Source organism: Mustela nigripes, chromosome 13 (assembly GCF_022355385.1).
Source record: "Mustela nigripes isolate SB6536 chromosome 13, MUSNIG.SB6536, whole genome shotgun sequence".
Taxonomy (NCBI): Eukaryota; Metazoa; Chordata; class Mammalia; order Carnivora; family Mustelidae; genus Mustela; species Mustela nigripes.
In genome coordinates, this window is record NC_081569.1 from 83,660,286 (window position 1) to 83,680,012 (window position 19,727).

General features: G+C 39.9%; 1 protein-coding gene across 2 annotated transcripts in view; it reads left to right on the forward strand.

Moving 5' to 3' along the window:
* The window catches only part of PRORP (protein only RNase P catalytic subunit), a 140,395-nt gene extending 121,247 nt beyond the window's left edge, over positions 1-19,148 (forward strand). For both annotated transcript variants that reach the window (XM_059373073.1, XM_059373074.1), the window contains 3 exons: positions 14,167-14,315; positions 17,344-17,539; positions 18,823-19,148. In XM_059373073.1, the coding sequence (XP_059229056.1) occupies positions 14,167-14,315; positions 17,344-17,539; positions 18,823-18,954 (477 nt within the window). In that variant the 3' untranslated portion in view covers positions 18,955-19,148. The remainder of the gene's footprint in view (positions 1-14,166; positions 14,316-17,343; positions 17,540-18,822) is intronic.
* The last annotated feature ends 579 nt before the right edge of the window (positions 19,149-19,727 follow it).

Here is a 19,727-nt window from a genome sequence, read left to right on the forward strand (position 1 = left end):
ATATTGCTTTAATAGCTTTTACCCAGTTCTCCAGAGGTAGGAGCTAGACTTCCATTTAGTATGCCTCCTTTGCTTTTAGTTCTGGATTGTTTTGAGAAATTAAGTTGGTTCTTAGCTTACCCCTCTCCAAATCTGACTTTGTTGTATCTGCAAGGTTAGTGGCCACCTGTCCATCTCCTTTCCAGCTTCCAGATTTTGTTGCGGCTATCTCCCCTCTTGTTCTCCAAGTTCTTGTGGGTTTGTCATTTTACAAGGCTCTGTATTACAGTTTTACTGGGATTTCAATTGGGATTAATATTAGATTGTGTGTGTCTTCTTAACCTCAAAGCTTATGTTCTCCTCACTATTAACAAGTGTTGACAGAGAGATTAACACAAAAATCAGCGAAGTCTGTGAGAATCTCTCTTTTTCTTCCATTTTGATTCTCTTTCCTTTTTGGGGAGGGGAGGGAGGGGTGGATACAGCGAGGTTTGAGAGGTCTAAATGTACTAATCCACGCTGTACTTTCTAATAATAGATAGTTCTTACTAAGTACTTTTCCATGTGCTGTGTAGCTAAATACATCTACATTGATCCTCATAATAACCCAATTTGTATCTCCATTCTACCAATGATGAAACAAGCCCAAAGAGGAAATCTGCATTTCCTAAGGTCACACAGTTCTGATATAGTGGAACCAAAATTCAAACCTAGGCAGCCTGACATCAAAGCTTGTTGCTCTTAATTACTATACTATTAAATACTAGCTATAAATTGGAAAAGTCTCTTTTATGTCTCTTTTCAATTTTATTTACTGTATAAGCCCTTCCACTGCAGAGCTATAGAGATGACTTGAAACATTAACTGGGGATACCCAAGGTATCTTTTTATATTCCTAGGTCTTTTGTCTATTTTGAACTGACAGGATTGTTCCAGAAAACAAAGTCAATAGTAGCAGTGCACTGTTGTATGTGGCTCTGTGCTAAAACAGAAGTTATGTGAATCACTGCAGTCAAGGAAAGACTACACAAATTTCCAAGCCTCCACAGTCCCCTCATCGTATGCTATCTCCTCTAGTCATTAAATGGTACCTGTGGGCCTGAACGTATTTACATTCTTTACCACTGTGAGCAGATTACCCCCCATACATGAACTGGATCTGGAACCCTGGAGGAAATTTTTAATAAACTTTGAAAGTAGAAATTAAAATGCATCAAAGTAAGTTAATTTAATCTTCCTGAAATTAGTTTTCAGTCTTCAAAATACTGTCCTTTTCTGCCTCACTGTGATAAAAGAAATGCAAATATCTTACAGAGAAACTAAAAAGACCAAAAAATGTGTGTAAATGTTGGGAGAAAAGTCATTCTATGAGTCAGGAGTGAAATCTTCTGTCTTCTAGACAGCGCTGACTCTCAGCGAGATGGGGAAATCCATCTTGGCCAATTTAATCATTCTCTAAAAGGCTGGACAACTGTGTGGGTGCTAATGGCATCAGAGAGAAACGGTACGCAGGAAACACATCCCACACTTGACAGGATGTTCCCAAGTCAGGAAGGGCATTTCTCTTCCTCAGTAGAATTGTTTCATTGACTAAAGACAACATGAGATCATTGAAATCTCCCCAAAATACCAGAGACTGACGAAAGCAGGATATAGGACATGGTGAGTCTAATGTGATATAGTGGGATCATTTATGATGTCATAATAAAGTGATAGTATTTTGTGTACATACTTCCTTCCAAGAGATTTGAAGAACTTTATGGAGTCAATCAGTCACTAAAGTTTTAAATCTTCTGCGTTCAGAGTACATGGTCCCAGAGATGGGAGCAGGACTCTGGTTCAGTCACAGCCTCTCCTCTCTGAAACTCCGCCACAAGGCTTTTGAAGCTTCCACTTCTGGAATACCACCCAGAGAAGTTTCCTTCCCTCACCTCACCCCAGCTTCTGTTGCTTCTCTAAAACATTTCCTTTTTTCATCTTCTTCCAAGTACCTATTTTCATCAAGTGTTAATGTAGACCTTACCTGGTATATAGCTCTTGAACAGTTCCAGCAATGAAATTCATTAATCTTCTTTAAGTAAAGAATGATTTCTCCCTCTGTCTCTCTCTCTGTAAGCAGCAGCAGCAGCTGTCATAGGTAGAACTGAGGTCTAGACCCCACCCGTAAGTAGCTGGCAAATGAAAATGTGACAAGAAGCCTTGAGCCACAACTTTGGTGGGTTTTCTGCACTCTTCCGTGGTGGCATTCAGAGGTACATAGAAAAATGTAACAGTCACCTGAGCACGATCTCTAGGGCAGGAATTCTTTTCCTGAAACTTAGCTCAAGAGAACAGTGTTACAAAGACAAAGAAGAGAAGTGAAACTGGTTATGAGCTCACCTGAAGATGTTAGGAACACAGAAACAAGTAGAAAACTCCACTGTTGTAGTGTAAGTTATGACTTGCATTGTTTTTTCTGCTGCAAACTTTGTGGAGAGCACAGTGTGTCAATTTATAAACATTGTGTTTATAGTCTTCTGAGTCTATGAGAACATTGCTCCTATAGAGTTTCATCGATCATTGCATCTCTAAACTGATTTTATGTTCTCAAAATTGTCAAAATTAATTAATTTGAGGGGGAATAATTGTCAAAATTAATGTACATGAAAGAAAAGGATCCAAAGAACCTTTGTTTACTTTTCTTGCTTTCTCTTCTCTGCTTTTGACTTAAACTTATCATCTCCTAAGTACCCCGCAAGCCACATGGTTTTGAGATCCTTTTTCCAATGAGCTTTTCATATAGGAATTGTATGCGGCTGTGATGTCATTTTATGTTTTTGTTGAGAATGACTTGAGAGAGAAACGTTCATAATACTGTTAAGGATAGTGGTAGAGGGGAGAGGGTGAGAGGGCACCTGATTTCACATTTTAAAAATAAAGCAGTCTGAGCAAATAAATGAAACAGGAATTTGAAATTCCTGACTCAGGCCTGGACCCCCTACCCACAGATCCTATACTATTCTATCCTGTAAATTTGGAATGGTATCTTCTGTAGCAAATCAGGAGACTGATATTAGATGACTGCTGGTTCGATTATGATTCCACTTTGACCAAAGGTGAATGTGGAGCAAGGGACAATACTTACTCACCCGGCCTCTCCCTCAGCCAGGATGCTGAGTGCTGAAAACCTCCCACCTGTCCCCACTCCTGCTGCCTCTAGGCACTTCTGGCTTCCGCCCTCTCCTGGCTTTTTACGCTGACTGGCTTGCTCTGCGCGTCTGCAGCCTGCAGCCGGCTCCCACTTCCATCCTCACACCAGCTGTATCTCCTCCGTGCCTTTGCCCTCAAGCCTCCCTCTCTCTCTCCCCCACACCGTCCCTCTACCAATGACTCACCTCCTGCAACACACAGAAAATGGAAGCTGTCAGGAGGAGTGAGCTCGTGTTTACACACACACACACACACACACCCGCACCCCCACACCCCGCACAGTCAAAACCAGTTTATCTCTGCTCAAATCGGTCTTTGTGCTAGAGGTGTTCTCTCTCTCACCTGTTCTCTAGATTCTCTGCCTGTTTTCTCGGGAAACTGGCTCCAACAATCATCCCCTCTATGCCTGTATCTTCAGCTTTTAGCTTGCCGCTGACTTTTTCTGATCAGAGTATAAATATTGTCAAGTCTCTTCCCTCTTTAAAAACAAAACAAAACAAAAAAATATCAAACACCTTCTCCCTTCACAGTGAAACTTCTGGAAGTTGGAAATTCCAAAGAGGACACAGTTTCTGAAATGAAAAAGCAGAATTGATTGTTATTTTTGGTAAGCAAAATAGAGCAGTGCTTGTAAGCCAGAGTCTCTCTGGACAAAGCAAACTATGAGCGTATGTAGTTTAGGGAACCAATTGAAATCTCACTCCTGCCCCCGTGGTGTCATCAAAATGACTCCTCCAGGCTGCAGGCCGAGCTTTGGTGTCTCTGTAAGCACTGATACTTATCCTGTCCTTCATAGTCTTTCTGAGAGACTTCCGTCTCCTGGTTCTCCTTTCATCTCTTGCTGTTCCTCAGTTTACATTAAATTGTTTTCTCTTCACTCTACTCTTTAGAAAAGAATATTCCTCATGTTTCATCCTCAGCTTTATTCCCTTGTAAGTCTGTATCCTTCCTGTGATACCTCATCTACTCCGAATGGCTCCACATCGTTATCTCCAGCCCAGAGCCCTCTGCTAAATAGTAGAGTCCTGTCACTGGCTGCCCACTGGATATCTCCAGCCTGGGCGTATCGTGAGCTTTTCTTCTCTGTCTTGCTACCGTCGTTTGTCCCGTCGTCCCAGTCTTCCTTGGTTTTTCTCTCTCCTCATTTCCCACATGAAATCAATGACTAAGTCTGATCAGCTCTGCTCTACTAACTCTCAGAGGGCTCTCTTCTTTCTGTCTTCACTGCCCCGGCCTCCGTTCTCGTCTCTTACTTTAATTACCGCAGAAGCCCCCTACTTGATCTCCTTGCTCAGCCTTCTTGCAGTTTACAGTTTTGATCACTCTAAATTGGGAGTCATTCATGCTCCTGTTTTCAATCCTTTGCTTTACCCCCATTGCCTTTAGGTGGGAAAAGATTCCTTATCACAGCTTACAAGGACCTTTGTGATCTGACCTCTGTATTCATTCCGGCCTTTTTTTCTGGCATTTCTCACTGTCATCGCACACTTCTGCGTGAATTGCATCTGACAGCTTGCAGTTCCTCGAATTCAGTGTACTTATAAAGACCTTCCACCTTCAACATGGCATTCCCATTCCTTGCCCAGATAATTCATCTGAAACCTCAGCTGTTGCTTCCTCTGTGGAGACTTCCTAGACTGCCCTCCCCACCCCCCATGTGATTTAAGTGCTCATCCCTTGTCCTCCCTCTTAGCACTTGTTAAATTATATTATAGTCATTCGATCACGAACTCCTGGAGGTTAGGGATGACTATGTGTTTCTGTCTGTATCTCCAGTACCTCCTGTTCTTGGCTGGCAGAGAAGTACTCTTTAATGGTTGATGAATGAACTGGAGTTTTCACTGTATCAGGCCACAGATTTAAGCATGTGTACATACGCACACACATACGCATGCACACACACGTAAGTGCACATCCAAAAAAATCCCTGAATCTGATCGAGTCTCTAGATCCAACTACCAATTTATAAGAAAAACAGAGGACCAGAGAATATGTTACACGATACCATAGGGATGTAGTCAGCAAAATCTAAGGGTGGGAAATTCTGTTAGGACAACAGCAACATTTCTTTACAATCAAGCAATTGCAATATATGGAGCCTTTTTAGATCCTCATATTTTTTGAAAACTAAAAAAAAAATGATGACTCAGATGTACACTGTGTATTTGATATTAAGGAATTATTGTTAATATTTTAGGATGATAATGACATTGTGCCTATTTTTTCTAAGGATCCTTATGTTTAGATGTATGTTCTGACATATTTATAGATGAAATGATATGATGTCTAGGATTTGTTTCAAAATAATCTGAAAGGGAGAATAATCTAGGTGGGGAGACAGATGAAATTGGACTGGCCTGCAGCTGATAGTTATCAAAGCTGGTGACAGACCCCCCAGCAGCTCATTATGCTATTTTACCTACTTTTGTTTGTATTTTTAGATTTCAGTAGTAAAACTTCTATTGTGGCAAAATGTACATAGTGCAAAATTTATGATAACCAGTTTTTTTGTGTTTTTTAGTTTTTTGCTTACGTTCCAGTTACTCTATACCCATTAAATAATCTCATCCCCCAACTCCTACCCTTTGCAACCATTACATTTTCTGTGTGTATGAATTTGACTACTCTCGGTACATCATACAACTGGAATTGTACAATATCTGTCATGTCTGGCTTAATGTCTTAACATAATGTTAACATAATGTCTTCTAGGTTTATCCATGTTATAGCACTTATCAGAATTTTTTTTTTCCTTTTTAAGGCTTTTACACATTTTGTTTATCCATCTGTTGCTGGGCATTTGGGTTGTTTCCAAAATTTTTCCACAGAGTATCTGATTATGAGAATTTTTTTTTTTAAGATTTTATTTATTTATTTATTTATTTGACAGAGAGAGATAGCTAGAGAGGGAACACAAGCAGGGGGAGTGGAAGAGGAAGAAGCAGGCCTCCCACCCAGCAGGGAGCCCAGCTGGGGGGACACTGGGATCGTGAACTGAGCTGAAGGCAGATGCTTAATGACTGAGCCACCCAGGCACCCCTGGTAATGAGAATTCTAAATATGAGGTATATTGATTATAGTTACCTTGCTGAAGAACTGGCATAAAACTAATTTCTGTGGACATCAGATATTAAGGCTTAAGAGCTTTTAAAGATCTACAGTCCACACAACCCAGGAAGTGCCAGAGACTGCAGGCGGTGGGGTAAAAGTTAAGAATAGGGAAAGGAAGTTACACTTGTTGTCTAGGATTGCTCAGAAAAGCTCTTGCCCTCATTGGCCTCTACCACCTCTCAGGAAGCTTTTCTACTTCCTGAGTATCCCTACAGTTATTTCTAACACCTATAGCCCTGCCAAATGTATTTTTACCCTAAGCTCAGGAACTACCTTTCAGCAATTTTGTGCCAAAAATAAGTGTGTCACTTACAAGTAAAACAAAAAACAAAGTTTTTATTTGTTCCTGCAGGAGATAAACCAAGTTAGAATGAAAGCTTAAACCAGAAAATGTTTGCATCAAATATTAGTCTGAAATTTGTTCTTAGTCTTCTGGTTTTTGGAAAATTACCCTTTAGACATCCTAAGGAGCAATGGCACGGAGAAGAGCTGTGAGATCTAATCTCAGGTTAGCCTTAAGGTACCCACAGAAAGTTCTGGAGTCAATGTGGAATTTTAGATATTCTCTAGAAGGAGCCATACTATTTAGTTTGTTCTACTATTTGGCTCAGATTCCAGACTCCTTAGACAAGCCCAGAACTATCCCTCTCATCTCACGGTTTCCCATGTTAGAACAATCCAGAGTGGATTGCAGCTTCTGTGGTCACGACTGCCCTGAGCTCAAGAAAATTCTTCCTTATCGTTCTCATCTAAATATATTTCCTGCTTATAGTTTCAGGAGAAGATTGCCTTTTATATCTTCTTCTGGCTATCCAGTACACATTGGATATTTGTCCCATACCCCTTTGTCCTTAGAAGCCCCAGGTTTTTTTTTTTTTTTTTTAATTTATTTTTTCTTTTTTAAAGATTTTACTTATTTATTGGACAGAGAGAGAGACAGCAAGAGAGGGAACACAAGCAGGGGGAGTGGGAGAGGGAGCTCAGCTCCTGCTGAGCAGGGAGCCTGATGCAGGGCTCAATCCAGGACCCTGGGATCATGATCCAAGTCAAAGGCAGCCGTTTAACAACTGAGCCACCCAGGTGTCCCAGAAGTCCCAGTTTTGGTTTTAAAGGTTTTGTTTTTTGTTGTTGTTGTTTACTTTTTATTTTGAGATAATCATGGATTCATTTGCAGATGTAAGAAATGGTGCATGGAGATTCCATGTATCTTTTACCTACTCTCCTCCAATGATAGCATCTTGGCAAACTATATTATCACAACCAGAATATTGACCTTGATGCAGTCAAGATAGAGCGATGTCCATCACCACAACATCCCTCCTGTTTCCCTGTTACAGCCATACCTACTTCTTGCCTGACCTCATCAATCCAGGTTGTTGTGGTATCAATAATTTGTTCCTTTTTATCGTTGTTTAGTATTCTGTGATCTGAATGTACCAGTTTGTTTAACTCTTCATCTATTGAAGGACATCTGGATTGTTTCCAGATTTTGGCTGTTATGAATAAACATAACTAGTTAAACATTTGAGCACAAGTTTTTATGTAAACATAGTCTTCATTTCTCTGGGATAAATGCCCAGAAATACAATAACTCAGTCGTGTGGTAGTTGCATATTTAGTTTTACAAGAAACTGCCAAACTGTTTTCTGGAGTGGCTGTATCATTTTAAATTCCCACCAGTGATATACGAATGATTCAGTGTCTCAGCATTTGGTGTTATTACTATTTTTTTAGCCATTCTGATAGATGTGTGGTGACACCTCATTGGGTTATAGTTTGCATTTCCCTGATGGCTAATAATGTTGGATATCTTTTCATATGCTTGTATATCATGTATGTCTTCTTTAGTGCAAGGTGTTAGGCGTTCTTTTGTTTTGTTTTGTTTTTAAGTAAACTCCATCACCATTGTGGAGCTGGAATTCAGGACCCCAAGATCAAGATTCACATTCTCTGCCAACAGAGCCAGCCAGGTGCCCCAAAAGGACTTTGTTCATGTTTTATTTGGATAGTTTGCTTTTTTTTAGCTGTTGAGTTTTGAGAGTTCTTTGTGTTCTAGAAACTTCTTTGTTGAGTATGTGGTTTGCAGGTATTATCTCCCAGTCTGTAACTTTTCTTTTTCGTCTTTTTAACAGGGCCTTTCATAAAGCAGTTTTAATTTTGATAAAGTCCAATTTATCAATTTTTCCTTTTATAGACAGTGTCTAGATACCAAGTCTAAGAACTCTGTATAGCCTGTCATGACGATTTTTCTCCTAGGTTTTTTTCCTAAAACTATATAGCTGTTTAATATTTGAGTCCATGGTCCATTTTGACTGAATTTTTTATATAAGGTATGAGATTTAAATAGAGGCTTATTATTTACTTTGGATGTCCAATTGCTTCAGCACCATTTGTTAAAAAGTTTATCTTTCCTTGGCATATTTGTGTGGGTCTGTTTCTGGGTCATCTGTTCTGTTCTGTTGATCTATGTGCCCATCCCTCTACCAATGTCTCAGAATTTAGATTACATTAGCTCTATAATAGGGCTTAAGATGAAGTAGACTGATTCTTCCCCCTTTATTTTTTTTTTTCAAAATTGGCTTAGCTATTCTTCTTCGCCTTACCATAAAAGTTTATAATAATCCTGTCTATATATCTACCAAAATATCTTGCTGGGATTTTGATAGGAATTGCTTTAAACACCCACATTTCAATTTGGAGAGATTTGACATTTTTACTGTCTAGAGTCTTCCGATCCATGATCATGGATGGTATTGTTCTGTTCTTCCATGTGCTTGCTGATTTTCTGACTAGGTCATTTGCCAGTTGTTGAAAGAGGAGTATTGAAGTCTCCAGCTGTAATTGTGGATTCATCTATTTCACCTTTACATTCTATCTGCTTTCTTTTCACATTTTTGCAGCTCTGTTGTTAATATCAATGTAACCCCTCTGTATTTGCTTTGATGAATAGTTTGCAATAGTTTGCATAAGATTTAACTTATTCCATCCTTTAACTTTCCACCAGCCTATATTAGTATATGTGAAATGAGTTTCTTATTCTTATGAGTTATTTATTATTTTTAAGCAATAAAATTAGCTGGGTCATGTGTTTTTACCCACTCTACCAGCCTCTTTTTTTTTTTTTTTAAGATTTTATTTATTTATTTGACACAGAGAGAGGGATCACAAGTAGGCAGAACAGCCCGCAAAGAGAATGGGGAAAGCAGGCTCCCCACCAAGCAGAGAGCCCAATATGTTGCTCCATCCCAGGACCCTGGGATCATGACCTGAGCCAAAGGCAGAGGCTTAACCCACTGAGCCACCCAGGTGCCTCTACCAGGCTCTTTTAATTGGTATATTAAAATCCTTTATATTTGGGGGCACCTGGGTGGGTTGGATGGTTGAGTGAGTGTCTCTGCCTTTTGCTCAGGTCATGATCTCCACATCCTGGGATTGAGCCCCACGTCAGGCTCCCAGCTCAGCAGGGAGCTTGGTCTTCCCTTGCTTGTGCTCTCTCAAGTAAATAAATAAAATCTTAAAAAAATATATTTCATGGGCTCCTGGGTGGCTCAGTGGGTTAAGCCGCTGCCTTCGGCTCAGGTCATGATCTCAGGGTCCTGGGATCGAGTCCCGCATCGGGCTCTCTGCTCAGCAGGGAGCCTGCTTCCTCCTCTCTCTCTCTGCCTGCCTCTCTGCCTACTTGTGATCTCTGTCAGATAAATAAATAAAATCTTTAAAATATATATATATATATTTCATGTTAGTATTGAAATGTTAAGATTTATACCTGCCATTTTATTTTTTGTTTTATTTTTCTTGCCTTCCTATGGGCTATGTGAACTTTTTATAGAATTCCACTTTGGTGTACTTATAGTGGGTTTTTTATTTTATTTTTTAATCTATAGTATTTTTTTAGTGTATCTCTTTGTATAGCATTTTTCATGGCTTCTCCAGATACTATATGTATGTATGTATACACACACACAAAATATCAGTCTGCTGGTGTCATCATTGAAACAAGTTTTCTGTCTTGCCAGGTGGCCTCTTTCCTGGTCCTTTGGCTAGAAAAACGGGCCTTTCTTGGGCTCTTTTTGTCTGTACCCATGGACATTTCTGGATTTCTGGCTTCTTTAGCTCCAAGTCTAGGATATATGAGGCAAAAAGAAAATCCAGGGAACACACTGCTATGTCATTCATCATGCCCCCAGGTCCCTAGCCAGTCTGCTTTTTTCTCTCTACCTTTCACAGTCTTTTTTTTTAATTTCTCAAAAAAAAAATTTTTTTTGCTTTATGGTGAAAATAGGCATAAATCTCATTTTATACTGTAATTTTTAAAAATTTTATTTTTAAGCAATCTTCACAGCCAACATGGAGCTAAAATTAACAACCCAAAGATCAAGAGTTGCCTGCTCCACCAACTGAGCCAGCCAGCCACCCTTGTGCTGAATTTTATATCTTAAATGTGTTTGGAAACATTTTGATTTGGGGGAACATCAAACTTTCAAAGTCTTTCTGTGTATGTTTTGTATAATGGCTAGGGGTTTTTGTTGTAATTAGTGGCAGAGGTAGGAAAAGTAGATCTACTCCCATCTTCCTAGAAGTGGAACTCCCTCCCAGTTTTATTTTTGATCTAATGTAGAATTAAGGTAAATTTTCTTTTTCTTTACTGTTCTGAGTATACCTCTGACTCTGACCCAGCCCACTAGATCCAGCCTTGGAATTTACCCCAGAAGAAGTCTGCTCACAGCTAGACTCTTACAGAGTTTCAGGCCAGTACTCTACTCTGTATACACATCTTTCTTTCCTGTGTCTTTCACTTACACTCCTTTGTTTGCATTGTTTCAGATAGAGAGCTGGTAGAGACCTCTAAACCACAAGATGGTGCCCCAGAGCAGTTCAAGCTAATCCTTTTCTGTTCTTCTCTGGCCCCTATTTTTAACTTAATATTAGCAAACTCAAGGCTGTTTATCTAAAGCAGCATATGGCTCTGAAGACCCAACTGTGTTTTTCTTTAAGCCACGTCTTTCCGGTTGCATGAAAATTTAAGCAATCATTAAAAAAAAATTATTGTTTGAATTTTTTTTTTCCTATCTTTCATTTGGTGAGAATTCATATGGAAAATTTTAAAAGTAATTGTCATTCCTCTTAGTGAATCAAGTTGCCATTTTGTAATTGGGCTCACTGAAAATAATCCTAAAGGAAAGGAATATTATAGGGGTGCCTGGGTGGCTCACTCAGCTAAGCAGTTAAGCATCTGACTTCCTCTCAGGTCATGATCTCAGGGTTCTAGGATCTAGGATGGAGCCCTGCATCTACCTCCGCACTCAGCAGGAGTCTGCATGTCGCTCCCATGTTCTCTCACTCTTTGCCTCTCCCCCTCCCCCTCCTCATGCTGTCTCTCTCTCAAATAAATAAAATCTTTTAAAAAAGAAAGAATGTTATGTGTGCATTCTGAAGGAGATGCACCTCTCTGAATGTCTTTTGAGGTATTTGAATCAGAGAGCCAAACTTCCTTACAGTATAGATGTTTGCTTTTGATTACTAGCCTAACTTTATTTTTTAAAATTTTTAATATTATTTATTTATTTGACAGAGAGAGACACAGCGAGAGAAGGAACACAAGCAGACAAGCAGTGGGAGTGGGAGAGGGAGAAGCAGGGTTCCCACCGAGCAGGGAGCCCAATGTGGGGCTTGAACCCAGGACCCTGGGATCATGACCCGAGCTGAAAGCAGCTACCCAGGCGCCCTAGCCTAACTTTTTAGATGATGGCTTAAAGATTATATGAAAATGTATGGTTATTCCACTGGTAGATACATGTGAACAGTCTTCAGGTGGTAGGGTATGAGTGGTTGCTGCTTTGTCTTTCTTCTGGTCTGTATTTTTCAAGTTTCGATAATGAGCAACTTTTATGATAGATAAAAATAGATGTTGACTATATTCGTCAGCTAAGCAGAAAATATTTATTAACCATCTAACAAATGTAGATTCAGCATATATTTTTTCCTAGCCTTAATAGGCTCGCTAAAGACAGGGACCAGGTCTTTTTTTTTTTTTTTTTTAGATTTTATTTATGTGAGAGAGAGAGAGAGAGAGCAAGGGGACTGGTGAGCAGAGACAGAGGGGGAACCAGATTTCCTGCTGAGCAGGGAGCCTGATGTAGGGCTCCCTCCTAGGACCCCCGGGATCGTGACCTGAACCAAAGGCAGACTCCTACCCAACTGAGCCACACAGGTGCCCCAGGGACCAGGTCTTTCAAAATTTTGTAAGCTAAGATACCTACCATGTGCCTTATATGTAGAGAGACCTGGGAAACAACTGTTGAATGAACATAGAAGCCACTATTCCTACCTTTGAAGGAAGGAATTCTGTATTACTGGTTATAAAGCTTTGGCTTTAGAGGCCTTACACTGGTCTTGATACATTTTTCTGCTTAAGTATTAGCACACATTCATTGGGCAAGTTGTGTCCACTCTGTCTTAATTCTAGAACTAATAATTAGGGATAATAAAAACAACTACAGTTTCCTAAAATAATAAGATTAGTAATGGAGTAGGATAGATGATATAAATCCAAAGCATCAAACAGTAATATTAAAAATTTGACCCTAACTATATTTATTCTTAGACTGTTAGAGAGTCTACACAGATATAATATATAATTTGTGCTAAAGCAATGTTTAACAACTGACCAAATAAATGAATGAAGTTTTATTGATTAAAGAATTTTAAATAATATCCTAAAAAGCTTGAGAAGAAGTTAAGAGTTAAGGGAAGCTGGATTAAAATCAGTGCTTTTTACGGATGCCTGGGTGGCTTAGTCGGTTAATCGTCTGCCTTCAGCTCAGGTCATGTTCCCCAAGTCTGAGGATAGAGCCCCACATCAGGCTTGCTGCTGAGTGGGGAGCCTGCTTCTCCCTTTCCCTTTGCCTCTACTTTTGCCTGACAGAGAGACAGATCTCTCTGTCAAATAAGTAAATAAAATCCTTTTAAAATAATAATAATAAAATCAGTGCCTTTTCCAACCAAGACTCAAGAATATTAATGATTTCTTCAGTGACTTTCAATTCCTGATTTCATAGGCTTAGAAACTGTTATAAAGAACTTCTGTATTTCTGATACAATATTAGTAACTTAATTTTTCATTAACTTTTATTTTACTTAGTAATATCCATTTATAGCTTAGTTTAGTAAGTTGTAAATAAAAGTAATCTATGGACTTCTTATGAAAGATTGAATATAAGCAAGCTTACCAAGTTACTAGATTTGTTAAAAATCCAGACTTTTGAGAGGCAATTATGTGCACACAAGATGGGTGGGAAGTAGAGAAAATGGGAGTAAATTCACTGAAAAGGAGCTAGAGAATAGAAATTGACTGATCTTTGAGTGGAAAAAAAGGATTTCAGTGAAAGATAGCAGTCTCACCAGAATCATGGCATAGAAAAGTTGGCTGAAAAGACACAATCTAGTCCAGGCATATACAAACTGTATAAAAAAAAGAGAGAGAGAGAGAACCCTTTATTCAAGTGGAAACTTATGCAGAATATGATATAAATATACAAAAGCTGAGATATTTTGGTTGAAACAGGGCGGAGACTAAAATGCATCCTCCTTGAATCTCCCTCTGTCTATCCCAGTGGACTCTGTCGTACGCACTTGAAAAACAATTCATCCTGTCTCTGCTTAGAAATACCCCCTAGACCCACTGAAATGTAGCCTGACTAGTAGGCAGGTGGTAGACATTTATTTGTAATAAGGAAACCTTTTCTTCAGGCTTACAAAGATAGAAAATTATTTTAAGGAACATTTTTTCACCCCTTACCAGAAAAGAGTGTTTTACCATTGAGACTAGCAGCTGGAGGAGCTACTCCACTTTGAGAGTCTTCCCTTGACTGTCTTTGTGTTTTCTAGCTCTTGGATGTGGTCTCCCAACTAGCCAAGCAGAATCTGCAGCTGCTGGTCCTGGGCCGAAAGCACATGCTAACACAGCACTCCAGGTGGAGAAAGGATGAGATGAAGAAGGTGCAGCAGCAAGCCAGCTGCTTCTTTGCCGACAACATGTAAGTACTGAAGGTACTAGGTGAATTACCCTAGGCCCAAGTCATCTGCTTGGTAGTTACCTATTTTCGCCATTTTTTAAGTACATGTGTATGAATCCAAAAAAGGATTTGAGGCAGCTTACAAAAATACACTTCCTACAGCAGGATACATTTAAATAGATGAGGAAATCAGGATAAAGGAGAACTAGGAGGAAGATAAAGTCAGAAGTAAGAGGAGTACACAGAATGCATGCTATAAGGTCCTACAAAGATCATTCAACAGATATTTTATATAAATGAGCACCTTCAGTGTTCTTGGAAAACAGCGGTTGTTCAGGAAGTCCCTGCCCCTTCTTGGGACTTAACATAAACAGGTAAACAAATAAAAAGATAATGTAATTCTAGGCAGTGGTTAATGTTAAGAAGACAGTATAGCAGAGTAAATAGGTAAGAAAGGATGAGGTAGGGGGTGGGTCAGAGGGTAGTAGATGGGGTGGTCAGGAATAGCCTTTGGGAGAGGACAGATACAAAGAGAGGGAGTCACTTGAGAAAATAGGAGGGTGGATGGAAGAACATACCAAGCCGAGGGAATGGCAGGTGTTCAAAAAGCCAGGGAGCCAGGAGTGTGTTTGGCATGTTGGAAGACAGCAAACAGACCAGTGCAGATGAGCTGTAGCAGTGGGAAGAAAAGTGGTAGGTTCCAAGGTCAGGGAAAAGGCAGGGACCACAGTACAGAAGACCTTGTGGGCTCTGGCAGGCAAGCAGAGAACGTGAATTTTATTCTAACTATAGAGGGAATGCTGCCGTGAGTGAGTGTCTCAAGAAGCCAAAGGAACATGCTAAATAAGGTCAGTGACAAAATGGTACAGTGTCCATAAAGAAGAAAGCATCAGCTCTGGAGGGGCACAGATCCTCAACAGTACATGTAAAGTTTTAAAATGCACATAGTTTTGGGGCGCCTGGGTGGCTCAGTGGGTTAAAGCCTCTGCCTTCGGCTCAGGTCATGATCCCAGAATCCTGGGATCGAGCCCCCCATCCGGCTCTCTGCTCAGTGGGGAGCCTGCTTCCTCCTCTCTCTCTGCCTGCCCCTCTGCCTTCTTAGGCTCTCTTTCTCTCTCTGTGTCAAATAAATAAATAAATAAAATCTTTAAAAAAAAATAAAATGCACATAGTTTTACATCTGATTTATGTGGTGACAAAAGTTTATTTCTAACCTTGCATGGATAATGTGTGTCCCTCAGCTGATCTAGGTTTCATTATACTGAATGTGATAGCTTCAGGATTTGTCAGTATTCCCCAAGTTCTTTGTTCCTAAAAGGGTAAAATGGCTCCCAGTACATGGAGCAGGAGGCTAAGCCCTCATTCAGATCCCAAACCAATCCCTTTTATCTTTAGGTAAGCCCTTTTCCATACTCCGGAAAGGGTGGCTTCTCTGTCTCCCAAGAGCAGAAGACAACAATAATGTCCTTCACACCCTCGCTTTAGGCAACAGTGGGTAGACATGAGGAACACAGGCTTTAAATGGCCTGCCCAGTTTCTGAGCATGGCCCTGCCACCTCCCATCTGGGAACGTATTTCCCATCTCTGGGTCTTCCCCATATGTAACCCCTACAGGGTTATTGTGAAGATTAAATGAGAGAATACCTGTAAATAATATATATAAAACTGTGGCAGGGCACCAAGTACATGAATCATATTTGTAGTGCTGTTATCATCACTATTCTTTTTCTTAGATGGAGGAATTGGATAAATGCAGTGGTAAAACCAAGGCCCTTGATGGAAATTGGTCTAATGCCTGGCTTGGGACTTGTATTTATTATGTCCTTTCAGGTGACTTTCTATGGTTTGGATTTGAATATCTAAGTTTTTAACTTTAATTCTGTTTTCCACTAACATGCCAAAGAAGTCTTTTCAGACATATACTCCAGAGAACAGCATAGTAAATCCCCATGTAACTGTCACCCAGCTCCAATGATTACCATCATTTTTCTCATCTCGTCCCATGTAACCCCTTGCATTTTTTTTTCTCTTCCTCTCTCTTTTTCCTAGAGATTTTTAAGGCAGATAGATTCCAGTCATTTATCGTTTCATTTGAAAAAGTTTGTTATAAAATAAACATCAAATGGTCCCACTCTGGGTCATTTGGATCAAGGCATAAGACCTAGCCCATGCTGCAGTCCGAGTCTCCTGAGCCAAGGCAACCCCTGCTGTTCTCACAGCACACCTCCTCCAGTGCGAAGTGCTGAGCTTGAGGGTCCGTTAGAGAGTCTGAGTCACAGTCTGTTCTCAAAGTAGGAGATGCCTTCGGGTGTGGATCTGGGTGACTTCCCAGAAGCTGCTATGAGATACCAGTTTTAGCTTTAAGGCAGCCCATTATTTTTGGTAGCTTTGCTGCAGGGAAGTGTCATCCTGTCCTACTAATATTATGAACATTTTTTGCATTTGAGTGAGGAAAGGGAAAGGAAGTAAGGGCGTGCTCTCTGGTGACTAAGGCAAATGGGCACAACACCCGGGGCATCCAGAGAACAAAGTTTGGAATGTGAAGAGATAATTATTGTTAGAATTTCCCAATCTAGCCAAATTGAGCATTTGCATTCCCTTCCCCTTAGCTTTCCATTTTTTGTTCTAGATAGTGCTTTCTACTAACAAAAGACTTGGAGGTGGTTGGTTTATAAGCATCACTGGGATTATGTCACTTAAGAATAAGAGCACTGGGATACCTGGGTGGCTCAATGGGTTAAGCATCTGCCTTCAGCTCAGATCATGATATCCCAGGGTCCTGGGCTCCTCCTTTGCAGGGGTAAGGGGTGTTTCTTGCTCATCAGGGAGTTTGCTTGTCCCTCTCCCTCTGCCCCCATCCAGCTTGTGCACTCACTCTCTGTCTCTCATATAAATAACTAAATAATATCTAAAAAAAAAAAAAAAGAAAGAAAGAATGCAGAGTACCTCTGAGGAAAGCAGAATAAGAAGTAAGAATCATGGTTAAGAATGGTATCCTCTGCCTCCCTGGGGCTGTGCTTGATTGTCTTCTTTCTCCTGCCTGGCTCAGCTCAGAGGATGATCCGTTCCTTCTGTATGCCACACTACACTCGGGGAACCACTGCAAGTTCATCACAAAAGATCTGATGCGGGACCACAAGGCCTGTCTGCGTAATGCCAAGACCCAGCGTCTCTTCTTCAAGTGGCAGCAGGGACATCAGCTAGCAATTGTTAATAGGCTTACAAGATCAAAAATAACCTTTCAGGTTTGTTATCTGTTCTCCATATAATGTCAACAAAGGCTGGTATAGTCAAAGAATGTTGTGACTCATTGGAGGTTTTAATTGCTTGGTTTTTCTCAGCTTTAGGTTGGTACTTGGAATTAGCCAGTTCCTGGAAACAGAAAGTTTGCCAGGGCAAAAGTTTTCATAGATCAGCCCCACATTAATTGACATAGTGAAAACATCTGCAATGTCATCAGTTGTGACTTCAATTATGTCACGGATTATAACTTGTTTTTTATTTTCATACATGTTTTTTATTTTCCTGATACTTGCAGTAGCTGAACCTTCCTTATCCTTTATGCTTCATCATATTTCTGCTAAGCAACTCCTTTTTCCTGTTAATCCACTTCTGCAGCATGGTCTCAGCTGAGTTCTCCTTTGATTCTAGTTTAGATTCCTGCAAATTTAAGGAATGTCTCTGGGTGAAAGTGAAGGGAGAAAATCCAAAGGCAAGTTATTATAGAAAAATACACTAGTGAATGATAAATGTGGTCCAGTGGTCAAAAACATACAAAACAAAAGATCTATACAAATAATCAAGACTATAGGAAATGATACAGGATGACTGGCTTGGTTTTCTCAACAACAAAAAATTACAAGAATAGAGATGAAAAGTAAAGCTCTATTTAAAATTAAGAGATAATTTAGTAATAACCTAATTTCAACTGTTGTTCAAAAAAATCAACTGTAAAATATATGTATGCACATGTAATACTTGGGGAAATGTGACTAGTAGATATCTGATGGAAAGGAATTAACTCTTAAGTGTAATAATAGTATTGAATTTATATTTATAAAATGGATCTTATCTCTTAAAGGTACATATTGACTATTACAGAAGAAGTGATACAATATCTGAGATTTGCTTCATAGTAATCTTCGGGGGTGGTAGGATGAAATAAATTTAGCCATGTGTTGATAATGGTTGAAGCTGGGTGGTACCTGGGAGTTCATCATACCATTTCTCTACGTTTGCGTATATGAAATTTTTCTCTCACATGGAAAACTGATAAAGGCAAGTAAAGGGATACTATCACCTATAAATGTAATAATACTCCTACAGAGAATCTTTAACCTCAAAAATGAACTCACCCCCAAAAAAGGAACCCCTAATACTAGGGTTCATCTTCATAGAGCTAGTTGCTCTTGTTAAGTAAGAGAGAATAATCCTGAAGCAAACAAAAAGTTGTCAGAAAAGAAAGGGAAATGGCCAGGTAACCCCTCAGTGTTGTTCTCAATGTTTGGTTCCCTTTTAAATTCAACAGCATATCCCCAGTTACAACACAGTGGTGCAGACAACTGGAGACTCATGGCACATACCATATGATGAAGACACGGTGGAAAGATACACCTATGAAGTGCCAACCAAATGGCTGTGCCTTCACCGTAAGACGTAAAGACTCTACCCCATGCTGAACTAGTGTGTGGGTGCCCTCTGGTTGGCATCAGAGCTCTTCGGTCGATGCTTGTTCAGAGCAGTGCTCCTGCATGCACAGTGGCAGGAGCCACTTTGTCCTGTTTGGTCCCGTTGGTTTGCATGTCAACAAATTGACCTTTTTTGGATTAAATAAAACATAATATCTTTTCATAACCAATTGCATTTGTTTTTGGAGACTGAATCCATACTTAGGGAACTCAAGGCAGAATGAAGCCTACATTCTGGTGGGCCAGCTACCCCATTTAACCTGGGCAACAAGTGCTTCCCATATCCATTTTGCTACTCCTCACCTCACGTTCCAAGTCCCCCAACAGCAGAATCGATGCATCGAGGCCTAGGCTGCTCATGTTGTTTCTAAACCCCTTCTCCCATTTCTGATATTATCTCATCCTGTACAGATTTTCTCCTACTCACACTGAATCACTTAATGTCCTCTGTGATAAACTGGCCAAGATATCAGAAGCTTATTGGCAACTTTTACTTACCACCCAATGATTTGAGTTGGAGGAAAAGGAGCAATTCATTCTCTTTAGCCTCTGGTCATTTGCTCTTCATTCTATAATGCCTTTTTCAGATTAGTTCAATGTTTTGTGAACACTATTAACTCTATTGCTCAGCATATGAGACTTCTTTAAAGGATGCAGATTTTTTTTTCATTTAATCAAGTTTGACTTAGTTTAACAAGTCATAACTTTTCATATTTGCCTCTGTTTTACCTACTTGCCAGCAAGC